Source organism: Podarcis tiliguerta (genome assembly GCF_965153285.1).
Source record: "Podarcis tiliguerta genome assembly, chromosome: 1".
NCBI classification, from domain to species: Eukaryota; Metazoa; Chordata; class Lepidosauria; order Squamata; family Lacertidae; genus Podarcis; species Podarcis tiliguerta.
The window spans coordinates 37,812,651-37,836,218 of NC_139534.1; the positions used below are offsets into that span (position 1 = coordinate 37,812,651).

The 23,568-nt window shown below is 40.3% G+C and overlaps 1 protein-coding gene across 11 annotated transcripts in view; it reads right to left on the reverse strand.

The window, feature by feature from the left end:
• Positions 1-23,568, reverse strand: part of ARHGAP15 (Rho GTPase activating protein 15) — a 370,171-nt gene that overhangs the window by 58,528 nt on the left and 288,075 nt on the right. For all 11 annotated transcript variants that reach the window (XM_083410920.1, XM_083410912.1, XM_083410910.1 and 8 more), the window contains one exon: positions 6,952-7,086. In XM_083410920.1, coding sequence (XP_083267046.1) covers positions 6,952-7,086 — 135 coding nt within the window. The remainder of the gene's footprint in view (positions 1-6,951; positions 7,087-23,568) is intronic.

Genomic DNA, 23,568 nt, shown 5'->3' on the forward strand with positions numbered 1-23,568 from the left:
TTTATGCAGTTCATGCAGAGGGATAGTGAGGTTCAGCATGCCAGGATAGCATCCCATAAAAGCGAAGTGTGGAACCCAGAGCACTCTCCAGAACCCTCTGTAAAGCACAGGTGTTCCTGCCCAGAAGTGCAAGCATTCCCCAGTAGGCAATTCCACTGAAAAGAAGGTTCAATGAAGAGAAAGGATTTGAAAGCTACTGTTCTAAAGTTACTTCTTCCAGAGCTGGATAACTTTGCACACAGCCCATGAAAAGAGCCATGAAAAGAGCCTACTTGCTCTTAGCAAGTAGGCTTACCCCTGTCATATCCACATTCCAGAAGCTGGAAAGTTTCTGTTCAGTTAAGAGAGAGTAACTGCTTTCCTTTTTTCACTCATAGCTCTGCTTCCTGCTGTTTGCTCCAGAGAAAAAGAAGTGGCACCCTCTGCTGCCAAGGAAGAGAACGGCTTTTCTTATGAGAGCTTCCAACAGATCCTGCTTAGTGGGGTGATCAACATTGGAGTTCATGTGTTTTTCCAGCTTGGGTTTTGATGGGCCAGGCTGCCCAGGATGGTCTTTCTCCTCCAGTTCTGATATTTCGTGAGAGTCAAATGGAAGGGGAGCTCTAGCAGCTTGGTATGAATATGGAAACTATCCTACTCCAAAGCACTTGTTAATAGGCATAATAATCCTGTATCTTCACTAAGCTCTGCATGTAGTACTGCCCTGGTTTGTCCCTGAAAGTGTAATTCCCACATGGAGTGACTTATAATGAACAGGAAAGGAAACAGATACAAAAGCACTGGCTGGAACATGTCTATCCATGAAGGTTAATTATACTATAGTTTTGTGTTGATCTTCACCTTCCCAATCTACCCATTCTTCAAAAACAACCACCAGCAGCAGCTGAAGACAATGTAAAAGGTTTTTAAGGGTAAACACTATGGTTAAGGCTGTAAATCTAAAAATTACTAAGAACCAGGGTAAGGTTTAAATACGATTGTGCCAGATTCATGTTCAAGACTTGGTTGAGCCAAAATTATTGACCTTATTCCGTGTTTCTTTTCATGATTGTTTACAAGCACCTCCTGTTTTAAATGATGTTCAACACTTGCTGCAAATACTGTCATGCTGTTTCAACACATATTGTTCTTGGAACCAAACACTCAAACACCACATCTATGCACACAACAAGTATACAATTTTCCTTCTTCCTTGCCTTCAGAAATCTTGGCCTTACACATCACTGACATTTAATGCTATTTTCTTAAAATCAATAAATATTACTCTAATTCTATTGGCTTGGATGTTAACTTAAGAAAGGTAAGAGAAGTAAAGTTTCCTATTCCTCTCTTCACAGCCACGTAAGTTCACTGAAAAGCCTCTCTGGGGAATATGAAGGTCTTCCTGAGCAATGTGGAAGTAGGCTGCTGGGGGAGAGGCAAGTCATCCCAGAAGTAGGCTTTGATCCTGAGAGTAACTTAAGGAAATTCATGGAAAGAAGAAAAGGTCCAGAGAATTTTCTGAGACTCTGAAGATTCTATTACAGTTATACCTCGGGTTAAGTATTTAATTCGTTCTGGAGGTCTGTTCTTAACCTGAAACTGTTCTTAACCTTAGCACCAATTTAGCTAATGGGGCCGCCTGCTCCTGCTGTGCGGCCGCTGCATGATTTCTGTTCTCATCCTGAAGCAAAGTTCTTAACCCGAGGTACTATTTCTGGGTTAGCGGAGTCTGTAACCTGAAGTGTATGTAACCTGAAGCGTATGTAACCCGAGGTACCACTGTACTTGCACTGTTCAAATAGTATGAAGAGTGCAAGCTCACTAGCGTTACTGTTCCTTAACAAGGCCTATAGTCCACAAGTTTCCTGTTTCCATTTTGATGGATGACTTCCATTTTGAACTCTTCATTTTGTGTGTGTGTGTGTGTGTGTGTGCACGCGTGTGCATGTACATGAGACAGAGAAAGAGAGAGGCACTAAAGCTAGAGACCCAGACTGGGATCACTTATCGCTATGGCATTACACGGGAAGCTCCCCAAAATAGGGAATTATAATTTAAATTCAAAAGGTTTTGAATGGAAGGTGTGGAAAATTTTCCATTGTCATTCCTGGCCACATAAATGGAACAGCAGCCAAATCTGTCCTGGATAAATCTCCAGTTCCCAAATAGCTTCTTTGGCAGTTCTAAAATGCTATTTGCATTTCCAGGTGATTTGGATATACAGCTTTTCTGTCCGCAATCCCCATAGAAAGAACTTATCACAGCCCTGGACCTACTTAAAGGGGGGGGGGGGAGTCCTCTAGCTTGTGATAATAACCTGGCCAGCCTTGACTGCTTATTGCATTGGCTGCCTTCACAAGCTGAAATGCTGACCTTCTGAAACTGTAGTCAAGCTCTGATGGCATTAGTCACAGCACTGTCTCTCTTTTTTACCATGCATATTTCAAATGTAAATCTGTAACAAGATGGTTGTGGATCAAGACCACAACTATTCCTTGTAATGAAATTAAAGCTGCCTTGAAAAATAAGAGCAGATGAAGGGTGAAGTGCAAAAAAGAAAAAGGAGAAAGGAGAAAAACATCTGGAATTGGGGGGGGGGGGACAACTGAAAACAAGGGCACAGCTACAACAGCAACAACAAAAAGGGAGGTGAGGAGGTTTTTGTACACATTGAAAATGAATGGCTAGGGAGCAAGGCTAAAATGTGCTGAGGGTGGCATAACTATAAGCCCTAGTTCTCTATGAGGTGGAAATTTTGTGCCTTGTCTGCATCCATTCAGGCTACAGGTAGGGTCTGAATGCTCCTCCATACAAGAAGCAAATAGATATGCAAGAAATTTCTATTCGTATAGAAAATTATATGTCAGAGAGAATAGTTCTAGCTTGTGAAATTCTACCCATTTGAATTTCTCTCTAGATTTAGGGCTTCTGAATCAGCTGATGTTACTTCTTCAATGGCTGTCATGGCCCCAGGGTCTGACACCCTATCCTCAGGAAATGTGGCTATTGATTCAGAAAGGTATCAGAGCAGGGGAACAAATTGCCCTCAGAACCAGCCCTAGAAGTCCCACTCTCACAGAAGGAAGGAGCCCATTTTACCAGCAACTATCTGACCTGAGGAGGCCATGCTGCTGTCCTCAGATTGTAAGGAATTCTAGTGTAGAAGTCCAAACAGAACTAAGGCACAGCTTCTCTAATTGCTATTAGAGCAGGCTAGGCTCCTTTAATTGAATGCTCATTGGACTTGCTGCTAGCCACACAGATAAAGCTGCAGATTTATTTAAGGATGAGTTTCCCTGCTGCTGTTGCAACACCATTTGCCTGCTTGTATGAGTCTCCTGCCTGAGTTTCAAATGGAGCTATCCATGGTGCTACCAAATTTGGTGGCACTTTGCCTTTATGGAATCTGACCTCTGCTTTGCTTGACTTTGCCATCTTGGAACCAAAACATCACCTTGCTCAACTCCAACTTTGTAGGTGAAGAAACTGCATCACTGTGATGACCTACTTGATTTTTTCCTTTCACATTTTACTGGGATGTGGGCTATACTGAATATTTGACCATTTTGATCATTACTGCTGGATGAGGGGGCTGAAACACCCTGATAATGAAAATGTTTGCCTATTTCAAAACTGTTCACTGCCATTGTTTTACAAATATATTGCTAACTTGGTGCCATTTTCCCCCATCATAAATTCTAGGTATTCTTCAAGGAACTGTCACATCGGCAATCCAAGCCAATGAAAGGTAATAAAGTGGTTAGAATATTTGTTATGACAATATGTAGCCTATCAGATTTGGCTATGAGCTGATGTCACTGAGGATAAACAAAGTAGACCTCATGAAGTGCTGTTTTCACTTTCACTGTGAGAGGACTTTATTTGCTATCGATGCAATGCCATTATCACTAAAACTGAAGGGTGTGTGTGTGCTTTTTAACACTACTGAAAAGTTTTGCAAGAAGTGCCCTTCTATCTAACCACCACAGCTCTCATGCCATTCAGATAACATACGAGGACATAATTTGTATACTTAACAGTATGAGTTATTGGACTATAACTTGTGCTGTAAGCATAAATGGAAACAAACAGGGTGACATGTGTTGTGTTGCTTTTTAAACTCTGCTGGCTGGAGATACTAGGTTGCATCCAACTAAATCACTGTATGTGTGGAACGGCTTCACAGGTGCAACAGAACTTCCCCTCCCTCTCCCCCCCCAAATCTGAACTCCAGAGAAGATTTGGGGGTGGTGTGGGAAAGGGAAGGGAAGGAATTTTGTTTGATACAAACCACCAAGATTTGGATTCACGGAAATCAATGAAACAGTTGCAACAGATAGCAATAGTGTCAGAAATTGGTTCACTATTCACACCACAACTTTCAGGCTTATTTAACCAGCTATTTATTTAAATATTTTTATGCTGCCCTTCATCAGGACATACTCCATCCAAATAAAACTATTGTTTTCCCCAACCATAGAACCCTGGGAACTGGAGACCTTTGAAATAATTAGTAACCAGTCTTTTCACACACAAAAATGGTTTCCAGGTCTTACCATGAAAAACCATGGCAATTAAACTGGTCTTAAACATACGCCAACAGAATATAACAAAATGCCTTTGCTGTTTTCAAGGTTGGTTTCTTTTATACATCTGTAGACGCAGAACACTATATGCATAGTATGTCCACCTCAACATTTGAAGCCAGATGGAGAGACAGCTCAATTCTAATTAATTAAATATATAACCGGAACAGCTACCTTGGCAATTTATAAAGTAACCAGCAAAGACCACATTTCCCCCTCAGTACTCTAAAAAAGAATAACCAGACAACTAATTTTCCTTCTAAGTAACTATCTTCTAAACCCCATAAATGACTGCTCATTAGCCTGTCAATGTTTATAATGGCTTTCAGAACTGTAACAAGAATTAAAAATAGTTCAGTGAGCAGAAATGGACATTAATTTGTCATACTTAAATATGAACGCTTGAATGAGTTAGCCACAGCAAAGCCCCCTCCCACAGTTCCAAAATCAAAAGCTCTAATTTATTGCTTGCTACCTGTACCTCACTCACCAAGAACTGGTTAAAACGTATCTAATGAAGCCACCTTAACCTTATGTTACTGGAGAGGTAAAGGAAGTAGAACATTATGCAGTTTTAATTTTGTTTTGTTCCAGAAACCCAAATGAAGGACTGATTGAAAGAGAAAGACAAGAGATAGACTGTGTAATAAGGGACAGGAATGGATTTAACCCCCAATGAACAATGTTACATACACAGAGATTGTCTAAACATCAGAAAGAGATTAAAGGCTGGGAATGCATAAAACACTTGACTGCTGAGCAACGTACATGGGATGTGAAGCAAAGTGAACATCAGGTTGTGCCCCATGAACCAACTATATCCGTTTGAAGAACTGAAGAGTTAGCACTTCAAGAGGACCTAGCAGGTACATGGTGGGCCACCTGAAGCGTATGTTAGAATGAGAGAGCTTCAAAGAGAGATCTCCCTCCTCATATTGGTGGAGCACAAAAGCTGCAGCCAGCACACTAAGGAATTGTTTGCTCCACATTGTTTTCCTGTTAGATAATTATATAACTCCTGAAGTGTGGGATGAATCTCAAAAGACAAACTGCTTTGCCCTATTTGTCTTGAAGATGAAAAGGGGGAAGGTGGGAGACGTGGGACCATGGGTTGCACCTCCAAAGGAGACCCACTCCTCAGTGTGTTTGTGTTATTGCATGCTTAACCACCACAGGGTATCTCTAAGCAGCCAAGGGCAGGAGGGAAGAATTTTGCAAGATTTATTCCACTTTGTTACACAAGATGCTAGCCGTGAAGAGCTTTCGTTAAACCTAAAGACTTTTATGAACATAAAATCAAATTAAACAGCACATTAAGGGTTCTATCTTCTCTGACTGATGTGCACGCGCAAACAACTCTCATTAACGGTAATGGCAGTTACGCACGCGCATCAATCGGAGAACAGATCCCTAAGTGCTTTATTGTTTTTCCTGGAGATTTTTCTCTATTGGACTTTAATTAAGCTCCTGCTAGGCTTGCAAGTTTTCAGTTTTTTAAGGTTTGCTTTTTAAAGGAAGAAAGAAAAGTGAAATCAGCTTCTTTGGCAGATAAGATCCCCCACCCCCACCCCCAGCAATTGTCACAGTCACGCCAAAGACATCAACACTAAATATCTGCAAGACATCTGTTTGAAGTTACCTTGCAGCCTTTGAAGGGCTTGTCATCCTGGAGCAGGTTTGCCAACTGACCAAGACAAAAATGGCCTGGTTTGCTCCTGCAGCTGTTAACTACACCTTGATTTATACAAATCAGCAGGTGAAGGTTTTCAAGGCATGGGGCTAAGTATTATCACCTGCTACTGATGAAGATAAACTTGCTGTTAAAGGCACAACTGTAGGGTGGCAAACCTAAGTTGACAAGAAATTTCTTTAAAAAGGAAGTCTGACTAAAAAAGGAGGATGTTATGAACAGATATGCAATGCACTGGTCTGTTGGTGATCCTAAGGCAAATGTACAAACCTGGGATTGCCAATAAGGTGTCACGCTGTATTGCTATTACACACACAATTTCAAATCTTTTTTGTTTTTAAAGGCATGGAGACATACCCTTCTATATTATAAATATTAGTCCTGCCTAACAGCATTATGTTTTGCTTACATGAATTATAACATGTCTAATTATAAGACAACACATATGCGGTTGATTATTTTTTCTCAGTATGCTGAGCTCTTCTAAGAGAGATCATTTCCTGAAAATAAAGGGACAAATATTGCAGCAACTGAAATAGGAAGTGGAAGCAGGGTGGGGCTGGGGGAGGCAAGAGCAGGTAAAAAAGCAACATTTGGGATGCATCTTCTCCAATTTGGGGATATATGGATATATATAATATTAAAAAGCGCACAGGCTATTTAATTAACTGCTACTGTATGCGATGTACTTACTTATTGCCTCCACAAACTGTTCAAAGAAGCAGTATGGGAACAGTGGCTCAGGCAGCTCTCTGAAAAACATCTTGAGTGCTCCGGTGACAACGTGGATGTCCTCCCACTGGCTGTCGTCCAAATTCAGCTTCTCTTCTGGGAAAACACGAGGAGAAATGGAACAACTGGTTTTAATGAAACAATTACAAGACACTAATTATTATGTTAATGTTTGCCTACTATCATCAGCAACCGTTAACAGCCTTCTGCACCTAGAGGTTTGGTGCTGTGCATGGGTTTCCACCCCCCCTTTCTTTCTTTCTCTCTTTTTTTTTCCAGAGGAAGAGAACATTTTCAATGGAATACCATCTGTAGGAATGCAGCTAACAAAAAACAAGAGGCACAAAGAGACAGTAGCATTGACACAGGATGTCAGATACATTTATTCCCATAATGCATCAGTAGGAAAAATTAGCATCACAGCTCAACATGATTCAAAGCTATTTGGTTTCGAGGCCGAGGGGCTAAGAGTTGCCAGGGATGACCGGCTCAAGGGACCAGCCTAAAGGCCTTTCTGAGCCAACAGGAGACATATGCTAAACATGGCAATACAAAATGAGTTATTGCTTTACATGTGTTACGTCTTGCTATGTACAAGGGAATAATGGGCAACACTTTTCTTCCTCTCCTTTTTTGTTGTTGTTGCCTGAATGTAATGTCAGCAAGGAATTCAGTATTGTGGTGGTGGGTGGGAGGGAGGGAGAGAGGAGGGGAAGAGATATTAATTCCTCCTTATTGCTTCAAAAATATTTTGTTTGGTTTTTCAACTCTGGGAGGAAGATTTGCCCAGCAACAATATTAGACAGACCCCTGTTGGCCTACCTAGGCTATGCAAAGCTGTCAAAAATGATAACACGCTAAAGACAAACCACAAGTGCTTGCAAAACTGATTTTCTGAACAACAGAAATCTTTTCTTTTGAAGCTTGACTGAGCTGAGAAATTTAAATATAAAAGGAGGAAGAATGCAAGAAAAAAATTCTAATAAAAAGATGGGGTGATTATTACTTTCCTTTCCTTTGAATACTTATTAGAAACATCTGGTATTATTATTAGGCTACCAAAAAAACCTACAGAATTAGAGACCTGACAAAACTCCAAGAAAGCAAAAAATGCCTGTCGCTGTGAATTAAAAGTAAGCAAAGTTCTTTACAACATCTACCTGTTCCAGAAATGCACAAAATTCATAAAGATGTGGTTTGGCTTTTACTTCAGAAACGTTTTCATGGGGTATATTCTAGTAAAGATCTAACTAATTTAAAACTATTGGAGAAACATCTCCACCCACCTCAGAGAACATAATGTTACCAGTTTTGAGCAGAAATGAATTGTATTGCTTTAGCCATTATTAATGCTACTTGCATAGACAAACTTGGTAAAAACATCACACGCAGCACCCCACAACCCACGTACCACAAAGTAAACATTTTCTAATATTTACTGCTTTCCAAAGAGTGGTGTCAGAAAAAAAAAATTAAATGTAGGCATAAATGTAGGTATAAAGTATTGCGATATATTGACAATAACATTTATTTCCCCCAAACCCACCTCTTCTTTAATTTATAAGAGATTGGAGCAGAGATTGAAAAACATACTTTTAACTGGTTCTCTTTTTCTTCCTTAAAACAAAAAAAACCCCACTCAGACTTTTCATCAACATAAAAACGATTCACTCTTGAAATTGAATTAGGACTTTCTTTTGAACTCCATGATCAAATTTGATTGATTGTATTTCAACAATTAGCCTTTTATTTCCCCCCATACACCATAGAAAGAGACAGACAGCATCCTAGCAGGCCGGTTTTACACAGTTATCTGTTCACAATAGCATCAAAAAGAGAGACCTGATGGGGTTTACTGTCACTTTAAAGAACAGGGTGGGTTTTCACATTGTTGAAATCTGTCAGATATTTTGAAATGTCCCTCTCACTATGGTGCCACACCCCCTGCGTGCCCTTATAATAAAATTGGTTTTACTCCTGATTAAATCATTTTCTCCCTACCCACTACCATACTTCTCATAATGGACCTGTGTGCACTACAGCTGGTGTTCTTCCCATGGTACCAATTCTTACTTTATCTTTTCAGCACTTTGCTGCTAAGATCTCATGCAGAGTGCTTATGTTTTGTTAAGAGCTTCATTCTTAGAGAAATAGCTTAACACATGTTCTAAAAATGTTGTACAACTTATTGCTTAAAACACATTTTGAAAATGTATAAGTACTGTAGCTCTGGCACAAACCTTTAAGTGGAAACCTTAGCAGAAACACACACACACACACACACACACACCAAAAACCCCTGCCGTTCTGGCTTGGTACAATTGTTTCTCCCTCTCTCCTGTACATTAAACATCTAAAGTGGAATACACGGATTCTAAACTTTACCAAGAATTATCTGCCCAGATTTTTGCACTGTTTCCAGCTCTTCAAGGAAATGTGTTAGGAACGTATCATCTTGAAAGCAAAGGGTGTCATTTTACCCTCAAGCAACAAAGTGACTTTTTAAAAAAAAAAAAAAAAAAAAAAGTTCGTTAGAAGGGAAGCATGCCAAATTTAAAAGGGGGTGGGGAGAGAACTGCGTCAAAAAACAAACTGCAAGAATAATCGACTTGTTCAAGGTAATGCTCTAATTTTTGCTATTAGTCATGGGAGACACTTGAGTATAGCTTGAGTGTTGCCTAAAATAGCATTCACATGTGACCTCCTAGGAAAGACTCTCAACCGTGTATCACTTGCAAGGGACACCCCAAACTACCCACATAACCATGGGTAGCATGTAACACATGGGCTGGGCTGTACCATGTGGATTTAGAAGTCCCATTTATTCAAAGAACAAAAATAATAATATGTAGAACCTGAAACAAAATGTTGCACTGTAGATCTGTTCAGAAGGCTGGCTGCCCAGCCAGCTAGCCAGCTAGCCAAACTTTCCTCCAGGATAGCTTAAAATATTAGGGGAGTTTAAAAATCCTGCTTGCCCCCCTCCCCAAAGTGACACTCAGCATTCCACGGTTCCTGGTGTCCAGTAAGCATGGCCAGTCCTTATTGGGCTGATTTCTCTCTCTGCAGAGAGAGAGAAATTGTGTGTGGTTTTTTTTTTTTAAAAACTTTTACATTTTTATTTCAGCAAACCTTGGGGATTCCTCCGATACCTCCTCCTCATTTCTCAGCAGCCCTGTTTTGGCTTTTCTTCCTGCCCACACTGGGACATGAACTTGCTATTAGAAAGAATGATGAAGCTGATGCTGTTGATATGGGCTTGCCATCTGTTTACCATGAATAGGACTCTCACAGTAGGCCTGAATGATTAGGTAATGATCACTGTATTATAGGCCTGAGTGACTAGATAAATGTTCCACAATGGTCAGGTTAATGGCAGGGATGGGGAACCTCGTGACCTGATGTGAGGCATTGGATTGGTTGCTTGTAGAAACACTATGCTGTCTGCTTCCACCTATGCCCAACACACACACACACACACGTACGTACGTTACAGAAATGTTCTAAGTCTCCAGTGACCTTGGAGCCAAACTCAGGGAAATGCTGCCCTTGAAACTTCTCACCACTCGGGGGGGGGGGGAGCACATAACGACAACAATAATTACTTATTAGTGTTATTGATGTAAACTGATTTGTGGATTCTTTGTCGGACAAGGCAAGGTAAAAATGGAACAAATGAATAAATAATGCAATACAGTCATACCTTGGTTCATGAACGGCTTAGTTGTTGAACAAATCGGCTTCTGGACACCAAAAACCCAGAAGTAAGTGTTCTGGTTTCCGAACGTTTTTCAGAAGCTGAACATCCGACGCAACTTTCCCCTGAGTGCAGGAAGCTCCTGCAGCCAATTGGAAGCCGCGCCTTGGTTTTGGAACATTTCGTGAATTGAACGGACTCCCGGAACAAATTTAGTTTGAGAGCCAAGGTACCACTGTACAGAACTTTGTCAGAACAATAAGAGCCAACTCCTAGGGGTTGAGGTCCCTTCACACCCACACACCCACATTGAAATGGTATGTGTGTGCTATGTATGTCTTGTGATCAATAATGCGATGCGGGGCTTGCTTACCCCCTCCCCCATATTTCATTCAAGTTGGCACCCCTGGTCAGAAATAAGGCCCAATTGGACAATTCATTTAATATTTTGCCCAAGTCAAGATTCAATCCTGGTGTACAGGAATATTTTATTTGTTTTAAGTATTTGTGTTATGTTCACCTCTTTAGGAGAGGAACCAAGGGCTGCTTCTAATATAACTACATAGTGAGCACATATTTGGTTGCATAAAAGACTTTGCCTTTTCCCCCCAGATAGAAATGCTTCTTCTAATCATGAAAGGCTTTTGATCCAGCAGGGAGGTGATTACTTTTTCTTTTTCTCTTTCTCCTTCCCACTGCAGGACCCGGTACCACCTCACACAGTGCCCCATACGGCCCCCAAAACTACAGAACAGTGAGGGAGGTGGTGCTAGGTGCTGTGTGGAAAGAGGAAACTAGCAAAAGTCACACAATCCTCCACCAGTGGGAACAAAGTCTAGGGCAAATTTGGTCCTTAAACAATTTATAGGTTGAGAAGTGAATTTGGAACACTTTGTTAGCATGTTGAACCATCGTCAGCCTTGCTATTTATTCTTTATTATAACATTTATACTCTTGTTTCCAGCTCACAATTAGTTGTTCACAGTGGCTAGCAACAATTTAAATGAAATGCAATTATACAATGAGCTAAAACAACAAAAGCAAACCAAGTGACACAGAAGATCATCATCAGCATAATATTCAAGAGCAAATATTTAGGATCTAGCCAAACCATAAGTGCACTGGAACAGAAACATTTTGGTTTGGCATCTAAAGGCAACGAGGAAAGGAAGTCCTTCTGATCTCCAAGGCAGAAAATTCCACAGCCTAACTGAAAATATTCTTTCTCACGTCTCTGCAAACTGTAACTCTGGGGGTGTGGGGATATGGAACAGAGTTTATGTTATGTCCAAAAACTGTTCATGTGGACCTGCCCTCAAGGCTGTTGGCAGGGTTCGAAATAGCCAAGCACCTGCTGAAGCCAATGTCTCACTAGGGGATCAACAGCTAACCCCTACAGGCCCTAGCTATGCTTTATCTCCTTGCCATCACTGCCTGCCCTCCAGTGTGTGAGGTGGGAAACCTCACTTACTCCCTGCAACTGCTGCCCTCTCTGAGTCAAGACAGAGCAACGATGGGAGCAAGATGGAGCAACAATCTCTGCCTCTCCCTTTTGTCAGCTGTGTGGGTTAGGCCCAGAGGAAAAGGGCAATGGAATGGACAGGGGTAACAGCGGTGAGGACAAGTGTGAGAACAGCCAGCATATATGCCCCTGAATGTGACCCTTATTTGGCAGCCTGAATTAAAATTTTAATTTATTTTCCCCCATACAGCTGACTGAGGAGTCTTGCCTTCCACCAGCTGCATGAAAGTATCCACACCATCTGAATTACCCATGGTTGTGCCAGGCTGCAACGGCAGCTTCTGCTAGTGGGTTTTAGGTATTGCGGCTAATTGCTGATAGACTTCGCTAATCCTCTACCTTAAGACAATATCCTTTTTATGTCAGCCCCCAACAGATTGATTGGCCTCCCCATTGCAGAACACAAAGAGAGCAGAAATGATCAAGGTTCACCACCCCAAGTGTACCATCATCAGAACACATAGCTCCAGATGAAAAACATGAACTTCAAGGGCTCCTGACGTTCAATTTCTTGCATTTAATTCCTCCAGAATGTTGGCATCTATCAGTTCAAAGGGGTGACTGCTGAATGGAAAATTGATGCAGCTACTTAACAGCATTTTGACGTAAATAGATGATAATGTCGATCCAATAGCAAGAATGTTGCCTATGTTTGAATCTACGCATTACTAGAATACCCATTTCCATGGTGCTTAGCACTAAATTAGCAAATAGCTGTAACTAAAAAGCACATGTTCTATGCCTGTTGGAGGGCTTTTGTTTATTGCAGTTCTCTGAAACTTCAGTTCACTGACCTGAGGGCAAGCTGGAAAAACCCGGTACTGCTAATTTAAATCTTAATTGGAGTTAGAGGGAAATAAGATAACACTGTGGCATGCTCATTCCTGGAGTTACTCTACTGATACTCATTGAGACACACCGATCAGAGATGAACTCTGCCATTGTTTCTGCATGAAGAAGTCCACTATATCCAGCAAAACCACAAGTAGTTTAGAACGAGTACACAATGAAAACAAAGACAAGAGTTCAAAAGGTTTTTAAGACATGTGTAGCTGTCACCCCAAAGTTATGCTTGATATATTGTGATTGTGTCATTATCTGTACACAGATATTTGGACATCTAGTCATATGAATGTAGGTCGCACAGAGTTATTATCACACTATCAAGGGGTTATCCACTCTTCACCTTCCTTGCACACCATTTGAAGAATGTAGCACCGCCATAAATAGTTGGCACCCTTATTTTATAGATACAAACAGCTGTAATGCGACACAGAGTGACTTACACTGACGTTACTGCAACAGTATTGTGCATAAAGCAGCTGGGGCCCATTCAGTTAGCTATGTTTGTCTACTGAATAGACAAGGATACGTAGTAGTATCTGTTTGGAAAGGACTGAAGCCAATAGGTTGTATTGACTGTAGTACTTTCCTAACAAGTTATTACCAGGTATAATGAGAATTCAGTTGTAACAAGGCATAGTGGTGGATCTAGGATTTGAGTATGAGAAGGGAGCTGAGCTTTTAACTGATGCAGGTCTCCCTTCTACTTTCTCTCTGCCATTCTTCCAGGAAATGTTGAAAACCTATCCATGAAATGGTCTGGTTTTTCTGTGCCATAGTTCAGAAATCCAGAAAAGGTCCATGGAGTGTATCAGATCTATTATTTGTTTATCTTGCAGCCACTTATATTTTTCTTTTTCTTTTGGTAGAGTTAAATATAAGAAGAGCATAACTGAGAGCACTAGCAGAACTAGAGTTTATTGGTTTGAAATCAAGCACGTCTGGGTACTACAGTATCCCTACCGGTCAAGTACAGCCATGGAATTATACTCTATGTAAAAACACACAGCCCAGTCTCAACAGTATGCAGAAATGATGGCTCTCTGGATATACAGAGTTGGTGGCCTCACTGGAAAAGTCTTGAGGGTCCAGGCACAGTAAAGCTGTGGTCGGTGGGGCCAAGGCATGGGAAGTTGCAATAAAGACAGTACAACCATACTGGGTTACTGATTACAGATGTCAGCATGTTTTGCCGCAGACACTGAGTGTGTATCCTGTATCAACCAGCTCGTCTGCTGGTTAAGTATTTGGCAGGGTTAACAGAGGTTAAAGATCACTCTATGACATACATCAAATTGGGGTGACCACACCAAGATTAACCATTTGAGAGTGCTATGGCCCATCACCTCCCATCTGCACATCCAGACACAAGCAACCCCCCTGGATCCTTCTAATGGGATACCCCAACCCCACCTTGACTAAGGATCCAACCCAATGCCTTATCCACCATCAGGTTGTAACAGTTGTTATGAGGAAGAACTGACATGCTTCCCAAGCTGCAACAAAAAGCCAGGAGGGCTCCCAGCACTGCTGAGGCTGTGCGAATGGCAACCACCACTTCCCTCCAGCAATGGAGAATCCCGACTCAGCCGCAGGATTGTGCTAAGATTCCTCTCTGCAGTGTTTTGATCCATGTTCCTGGGTGCTTGTGCAAATTGTCAATCTTTAAGGGGGAGAAACAACCTGAGAACTGCAGCAAGCTGCTAGAAAGCAGATATGTACTAACATGTTTGTGCCACTTGGCAAAAATAAAATAAAATCAGCTTATTCAGAATCACAAATGTGGTGGCGAGGATTTCGAAAAGTTCCCTAGTCAGCTGTTACCTGTAAGGCAAGGGTGGATATCTTTGTTAGATGCTAGATGAGAGACTTTTGGAGCCCTAACAGCTGAGTGTTTTGAATATCTCTTTATATTTCGCTCATATTTAAGATTAGGTCTTTTTAAAGACCTAAACACACACATACCAGTTAACACAGTTAAGCATGCATACTGCAAACCTGAGGTGACCTGAACACTCTGAGCTGGGGAAAATACCCTTTCCTTGTTACAGCTTTTTCAAGGTTATTTTGCAAGAGAGGAAGTGAAGAGTTAGGGCAAAACAGTGTCTCTTTGTCCATGCTCATGCCCATGATTCAAAAATATCTCCACGCTTCTTGTCATTTTAAAATGGGCTTTGCAATTAAAGCGGAGTGGCTCTAGGATCCTGACATACAGTTCTTTCATTCCTATCCCTTTCAACGTTTTTAACACAGCTTCTGTTTCCATGTTGTCAATGGTCTTTTCATAGTACACAATGTTTCATAATATTTGGCAGACTTATCCAAAACCTGATTCACTGTCTGCTTGTGATCCCTAGGTCAGGAATTACTCCAGACATAAAGTTCCCCAAAGGGTAAAACAAATTATTGCAATTAAGATTCAACAGGAAAAGATAAAGAAAAAAAAGTAATTCATCCATCCACATTCGTAAGATTTAAACTCAGCATTCACATTTTCGGGCAATTTCCCACAAAAAAAAATGTTGCATTGTAATTTATCCACTTTGAAGATTAAAGTAGGCTTATTGCTAATAAATAAATAAATCAGACATCGTAGGGGATCACAGGAACAAATTTAAAGGCACAGAGAACCGAAGTGAAACTTTATAATGAGCCTTGTATGTTCTTTCCTGCAGCTGCTGGGAACAAAAAATAAAATAAAATGCAATTAAACATCCTCCCATAACAGGCTGCTCTTATGAACATTAAAACATGTAGGCAGACTAGCAAATTATGCAAATGTCCTGAAATAAACTGTACTACGTACTGAAAACTGGGCATGGGGCTGAAACAGAGCCAGATGCAAAATTGTGGTTTTGGAAGGCAGATATACACCGAGAGAAATAGTTGCCTCTGAAAACATGGCCAGGGACAGACTCTTCTCGGCCTTTTGGCTAAGATCAAGTGTAGTGTGTAGACTTTAGTCTTTCAAATTTCAGCGGTGCCCTGTGCAAGGCCAACATTCAACACCCTCCCTCACCTCCCATTCTGCTCAATTCACTACATCATAGCTGCAATTCCCTGCAGCACCCATAGGTTTAAGCACCCAGTGCGACAGAACCAGTTGCACTGCCCTATATCCACCTCTGACATGACCGAGACCAAGAATTTGTTTTTGGTTTCAGAACTAGCCTCACAGTCCTGTCGCACAAAAATCTATGCCTGGTTTCTTACCCAAGGGCACTTCTTTCATATCTGCAAATTCCAGACCAATTACCCGCAAAACACTTGGGGATATTTAAGCGATTCCCTTTTCCTTGTGGTAAAACCGCAGCAGCTATCCTTCTGCAATTTGGCAAGATTCGTGTGCTCGAAATGGGCACATGAAAAGGAAAAAGGTTTCCTTTAAATAAAAATACAAACTTTAAAGGTACCTGGTACAAAGCCCTTGGACCTATTTGCCTGTAATTCGGCCAGCATTATCCACTATGTGGGGGTTGGTATACCTGCAAAGGTGATCCACTTCTCTCAAAAGTGGGGGAGGTATGGATGTGTGCGAAGCATCAAGAGCTTAAAATCTTGTTGGCACCATTCTACCAACCTTACAAAGCAATCCTATGCATGCCTACTGAGAAGTATGTCCCACTGAAGTGAATAGGACTTAGTCCCAGATAGGTGTATACAGTGGTACCTTGGGTTAAGTACTTAATTTGTTCCGGAGGTCCGTACTTAACCTGAAACTGTTCTTAACCTGAAGCACCACTTTAGCTAATGGGGCCTCCTGCTGCCGCCATACCGCCGGAGCACAATTTCTGTTCTCATCCTGAAGCAAAGTACTTAACCTGAAGCACCCTTTCTGAGTTAGCGGAGTCTGTATCCTGAAGCATATGTAACTTGAAGCGTATGTAACCTGAGGTACCACTGTATAGGATTGCAGTCTAAAACACTTTAGAATCCCACTGATTTCAATATGAGAGTTCAAACATACGTTTAAGTTTGGGATTGATGTATATTCTACCCAAAGATGCCAAACTTTGACACGATTGTGACATTCATTCGTTTAGTTTTGAGTTGCACTTCTACCATTAAGATATTTAGCTCAGTACAAGTATGTCATGTGTGAGATTGACAATGAATTGAAAATCCATAGAATTAGGCCTCTTTTTAAGTCTGCTTTATATACTTACACACACACACACACAGAGAGAGAGAGAGAGAGAGAGAGAGAGAGAGAGAGAGAGATGCACACATTGGCAAAGGGCTGTGCTGTGAATCACCACTTCATTGTTTCTTTGTTTGGCACTATGTATGGGGTGCTTTTGTTGTAAAATGTTTTACATTTTAAATAGATTTGACTTTAATTTTATTTGCAGTGAGCTGTTGGGGCATAATGGAACATTGGAACAAATACGATGGCTATTGGATACTTGAGCGCTTAATGTTAAAAAACATCAAGCGGAGAAATGCTTTTATTTTGGATATAACTTAATGATTGCCAAAGCAGGACACAATTGGTTGGTCTGAACTTTCTAAATGACTGTTTCATAATGGCTAGTTTCATAATGCGAATCCATTTTGGATTATCTGACCGGAGATAAGACTTCAATGGACTTACAGTATCAGCCACCACTTTACCACTGCCACAAAAGGGAATTGGAATTAATTGGATTATGTTAGTCTCCACCCGCTGATTGTAGAAAAGTCTCAAACTGTAACTATTTCAAACAGACCATATCTCTCATCAACCAAGGGATTTGCACTTCAACTTGCCACTAAGGCTTAATTTCTTTGCTATGCTCTCCTTTGGTTTGGAAGAGGTCACTGAAATACTTTATTCAAGTTTATTCACATTGATAGGGCAACTCTCTTCATTACTTTAAGCTACTTTATGTAGCAGCTATGCTTCTCTTTATCTTTTGGGAAGCTCAGCTTTCACTTCCTTTCAGATTTGACACTGTTGCTGGGATGGGTCCCTTATGTGCTGTGCTAGTTTGGCAGGGTGAGGAGCCGGGAGAGATTTGAGAGAGGGATGGTGCTGGAGTTTGCTAACGGCATTTTCACAAGTAACACTATATGGCCACTTCTTATGACGCTTTCTGTATGCTGAGTACAAAAGTTAGTCATTCTATATTTTTTTGAAAAGGCAGGATACAAATATAACCAATTAATCATGATGGTGATTAAAGATTTGGTTAATCATTAGTGCACATCCCATTATGTATAGCTAACCCTTAAAATTTCACGAATTGTAACCAAGTTCACTCCATGTAAGTCTCTTACCAGGAAACAACAATTTTGTCTCCGGATGTTCAATGTTTCGAGGGGAAATTGTGTGGTCTAACATGGCAGGCTGTATGAGATGCTTAGGTCAAATCATATCTATCTATCTATCTATCTATCCATGAAATTCAAAACCTATGGAATTATTTAAGTCCTATTAAATAATAACTATCAGGGCATGCCAAAATCTCACAGGTTTAAGAGCAAGCAATATTTTCCTGATGGTTATATTGTAATTTGTTGTAGCTATTCCTCAGTTGCGGCCCACAGAAATAATTTGTGGCACACACACACACACACCTCTAACATGTAGAGGGTCAATATATAAGGTTTCACTCAGTGACAGAGTGATCACCATCTTTGGAAGTGATGACCTACTTCCCCCCATGTTAGACTAGATACTGACAAGGTGAGGGAGCAGAGCTTGGATTTTCTTGTCACACATGCTTGAATTATCTGGAACAATATGTTCCATAAGCTTCTTTTTGGTGCACCTGACCACTTTCTGAATTGTCTAGGCTGCTCTGTGAAGAACTGGTTGGAAGGAATTCATGGCTCTTTGTACCTTTGTTCTGAAAGGTTCTCCTGATGTTATTATCACAAGAGCTGCTGCGATGTGGTTACTTACTCTGATATGAGGTCCCTCCCAACTGGAAGCATCAGGTCATTTGGGAGGGATTCATGATGTAAGTCCTTCCTTATCCAGTACTTCCCCAGTTTCCAGGGGACATTACTTTGATGTGGACAGCCGCTGCCTCCGGCTCCTCCCATAGGATCACAAAATTTCTGATATTACCTTTGCAGTGTTGGAAGCAGCTGTGCTGGAGAAGCTTTTACACCACAAAGGTAATATCAGATGACTATATAAGAACCACTTTTTTTACCAGATAAAGCACCAGTAGGGAAACGTTGCTCTACTTCTGCAATGGCTAGTCATATATGTATTTCCACATATTTTATACCAGAAACAGAAACATCTTTCCAATACTTTAAGATAGTGGTATGGACATCCCAATATTATCTGTGGTCAAAATGCTTCTGACCAGAGACAAATGTGGGACACAAAAAGTAGTGCATATCCCTTTAAAGAACCTAATTCTCTGAACCAGTGTGGTATGGCAGCCTGAAGACAGCCATAACTGCAGATGGCTAGAAGGTTGTTTCTTAGCATCCAAGGACCAAGTGACTCAAGAGACCAAGAGAGTTCTTCCTAGTCTTATAAAGGTGCTGACTGTGGTGTGATTTCTCATTTTAAGGAATTTATCACCTGGGCATGCACTAGGCTATGTATTCTCAGAGTTCTCATTCTTGCTAGTCTAGACTACCAGCCTCCCAAATACAATAGGCTATGTCTTTCTTCTTCTTTGGCGATCACTCATAGCTAAGTAAAATTGTCTTCCATAAACATGGTTTAACAACGAGTCCGTGTTGAAGCAATGATTCTTCAAAATCTACTTCGTTGGACTGGTCATTTTGTGCGGATGCCTGATGATCGTCTTCCAAAGCAACTACTCTATTCCGAACTTAAAAATTGAAAGCGTAATGTTGGTGGTCAACAAAAGAGGTTTAAAGACTGCCTCAAGGCAAATCTTTAAAAATGTAGTATTTTTCCAATACTTTAAGATAGTGGTAAACATACAACTAGGAAACACTGGCCTGCGAGCGCTCCAGGTGGAGAACAGCCTTTACCAAAGGTGCCATGGGCTTTGAAGACACTCAAACTCAGGACACAAGGGAGAAACGTGCTAAGAGGAAGAGGAAGGCACGCTTGGCAAATCCACACCGTGATCAACTCCCACCCGGAAACCAATGTCCCCAATGTGGAAGGACGTGTGGATCCAGAATTGGTTCCATCAACCAACTTCCTGCTATTTTATAGCCATTGTTTGCCTCTAGACATAAACACTCACTATGTGGAATTATTCCATTGAAGACAAAAATGGCATTGCATGCAGTTCTATCTGCATTTTCCCATATTACTTTATAAGTACAGGTATCCATGTAATTACTGCAATAAAGTGAAAACGTTGCATTTCCTTTTAACGACTGGTTATGCAAACTCACCCTTGGTATCTGTGACTGCTGCAATCTACATTTTGATGCTGTATTTCATATCTCATAGTAATGTGTAGCAAATATTGAAGTTTATTTCCCCTACCTCTCATGCAATATTGCATCCTGAGAAAGAACCTGGTCCAATTTTGATGCAACTGTACCTGCACCTGTTTTTGTAAATGGAATTCATCTACTATTGGAACTTTCATTTGAACCATCAGCCTGAAATACGGAAGCCACCGATGTGAGGGTAATCACACTAAAAGTATCTGGACCATTTATATACAAGTGGCATTAGAATTTCATTCTTATTTATCTAGTTTCTTTGTTGAATTACAAATAGCATCATATGAAAACTATGAATTTCATGAAATGTAGTAGAAGAAAGAACACTTTTTTATATATTGTGCAAATCTGAGCTACAAATTGCAAGATAAATAAGTTGTCTTTCTTAAGTTTTGTGGGCAAGTCTCCCACCTACTGATGGATTTGAACAGGAACACCCATAGATCTCGAAAATGATTGATCAAAATTTGAAGAGACTGAATATTGCAATTGCTTTGGGTAGTATTAAACGTGAACTGAGATTTATACTTCCTTTTGGGTACAGAATTCTAAGCTAAGTTTTGAAGCAAGCAGACAACAAAGCAAATGACAAGAAAGATAGCATCTGCTTTTCTGTCTATTCAAGCTGAGGTTTTTCATTCTAAATGCAAGCAATGTTTCCGAAGTTAACATAATTAACTCACAACAATCCTGGAACATCATAATATGGATACAGATGGAAATTCAAAGCTTTAAAAATGTCATATAACTGCAACAGGATTACCATTTCTTATAAAAGAACAAATCTGAATACTAATCAAAACAGGTGTTTTTATTTCAAACACTTCTGAACGCTGTGAAATTACCAGCAGGGTTATTTATGTATTAGCCGGCTATGAAGCATTCATTTTTTTTTAAAAAAAAAACCTATGATCTGTAATAACATCAAAGTGATAAGATTAAAAAATATGACATTGAACATTGCTTCCTGAAGAAAAGACCAGGAGTTCAATTGCTCGGTAATTTCTGTAGGACTACTTGAGAGATCCTTCTAATTGTTAATCCCCTCCAACTATTGCTTCATGTTATTAATTATATTTAAACACAAACAGTAAGGCTCATGGGAATGTTGCCCTTCTGGCAGTCCACTAACACCATCCAACAATTTGCTTACAGAAAATATTTTTAAAATATTAAATATCAAGGAGGAAACACCATCGAAATGTTAAAATGGCAGAGAAAAGTGGGTGGAATTACTCCCACTGCTTAACATGTTATCGTTTTTTGTGGTGTTCATAATAGCTGGAGCCTTTCTAGGCAAGATCTTTCATATTAATCTAGCGTTGCATAAAATTCTGGGTAACAGGTCTAGGGGTCAAGCATCATTCATCATTAGTTGAAGTGACATTTGCAACCCTTCACACAGCAGCTGCATGAAAGGAGAGAAAAAGGTATTCTTAGGAAGGACAGGGGGGAGAAAACAACCCAAGCACTATCTGGCGACAAGAAAACAAGGTGCCACTATGTCAGCATGGTAATGCGCTTAAATTCGGTGATGTCATTCTTCCATAACCTTAGGAGTCACAAGGCACAAGGCAGCTGCATTCCTGAACTTGGTAGTTCTGGTGCAGATAAGTAATGACTGGATGTAAATGAATTACATTAGTGTGGCTGTGAACACAGCTCTGTGCATCTAAATGATGATTTATATCAGGATCCTATCTTGGGTTTCCCCCCGCTTTTAAAAGAGTGTTCTGCTTGTTAACAAGGAAGCCCTTGTTCTCACACCATCCTCCAGGCATAATAGGTTCTGGGAAGCTATAGCAGATAGCTTTTGAGTCTGAGACTGCAAGACAGCGTTCCAGGACTTTACAGCAGAACAACTTGGATGAAATAGGACTTCTAAAGACTATTAACTAACAAATAATAATAAAAGTTCCCCTCCCTCTCCTGCCCTCTGCTGCATGGCTTGCTTCCTACCAAACATTAAGACGAGAACGGGAAATGCAAGGATGTAAAATGGATCTGTAATCATCAGCACGGAAAATATACATTTGTACTAAATGGCTAATACTTCACCAGTCCTTTTGATATTACAAGTACATTTTAAAGCAATATATATTTTATTTTGCAGTGGCATTTTATTATGTGAAAAATGTGATCTCTTCAGAATTATACACATTTTCATATCAGACTCATTAAAACAGCATGCAGATTTTGTGGGTTAGGGTGGAGGTCTGAACTTCCCCCTTCCGAAGACTGAGGTTTTACATTGAGCCCTATAGTACACTACACTGCATATGATTATGTCTGAACTGTATTTAATTGATTTGTGCAATTCATAATTATGACATAATTCATTATGTGCCTTAAAGCATAATGTGATTTAATTGTATCTTGATGGACAGAAAACAATCTCATTAATTTTACAAGGAGAATTCTAACCCTGTTTATCTGAAATTTCTATAACAATATTGACAGAATGTCATGGCTGAGAATTTATGCATAGCTATACGTAGGTAAAGGTAACTGATTTTGACACAATTTAATCACACACAACCATCTACAGGATCACTGGGACTATGGCTTCAACCTAAAGCTACTTTCTTGGAAGAAAGTCACACTGAAATCAATTGAGCTTGCTTCCTAATAAACATTGTTAGAACTGAGCTGTAAATTTATAAATTTAATAATATATAGCTCTTGGTTCAGAGATGTACACCAGAAAAATCAAACTTACAAGTTACACCCTTTCCCTCACCCCCTGCCACTCCCCAAAAGTTAAGAAGTCACCATCTTCTGCTGAAAGAAATTTTAGTGGAAAGTATGCATTTCCTGGGTCTTGCATTCCATTGGAACAAAAACCCTTCTATTGATTCAATGAGGGTTCTGTCTACAGAACAATGATAGCTTTGACCCCTTGAAATGTCCTATTGCTGTTATTTTCCTCACTTGGTCTTAAAGGTAGCTCACTCAATGCTGGTTAGACACGTAACTAGCTAAGATAAATGATGACTTTTTATCAGTAAAGAACACATCAAATCATACATAGGTGCCTCTATATTAAGTGCCTCGGGATTGACCATAATGTTATTTTTTTATCTTTTGGTTTTGGGTCTTCCTATAGAATTAATAGAAAATATAGCAAGTAGTAACG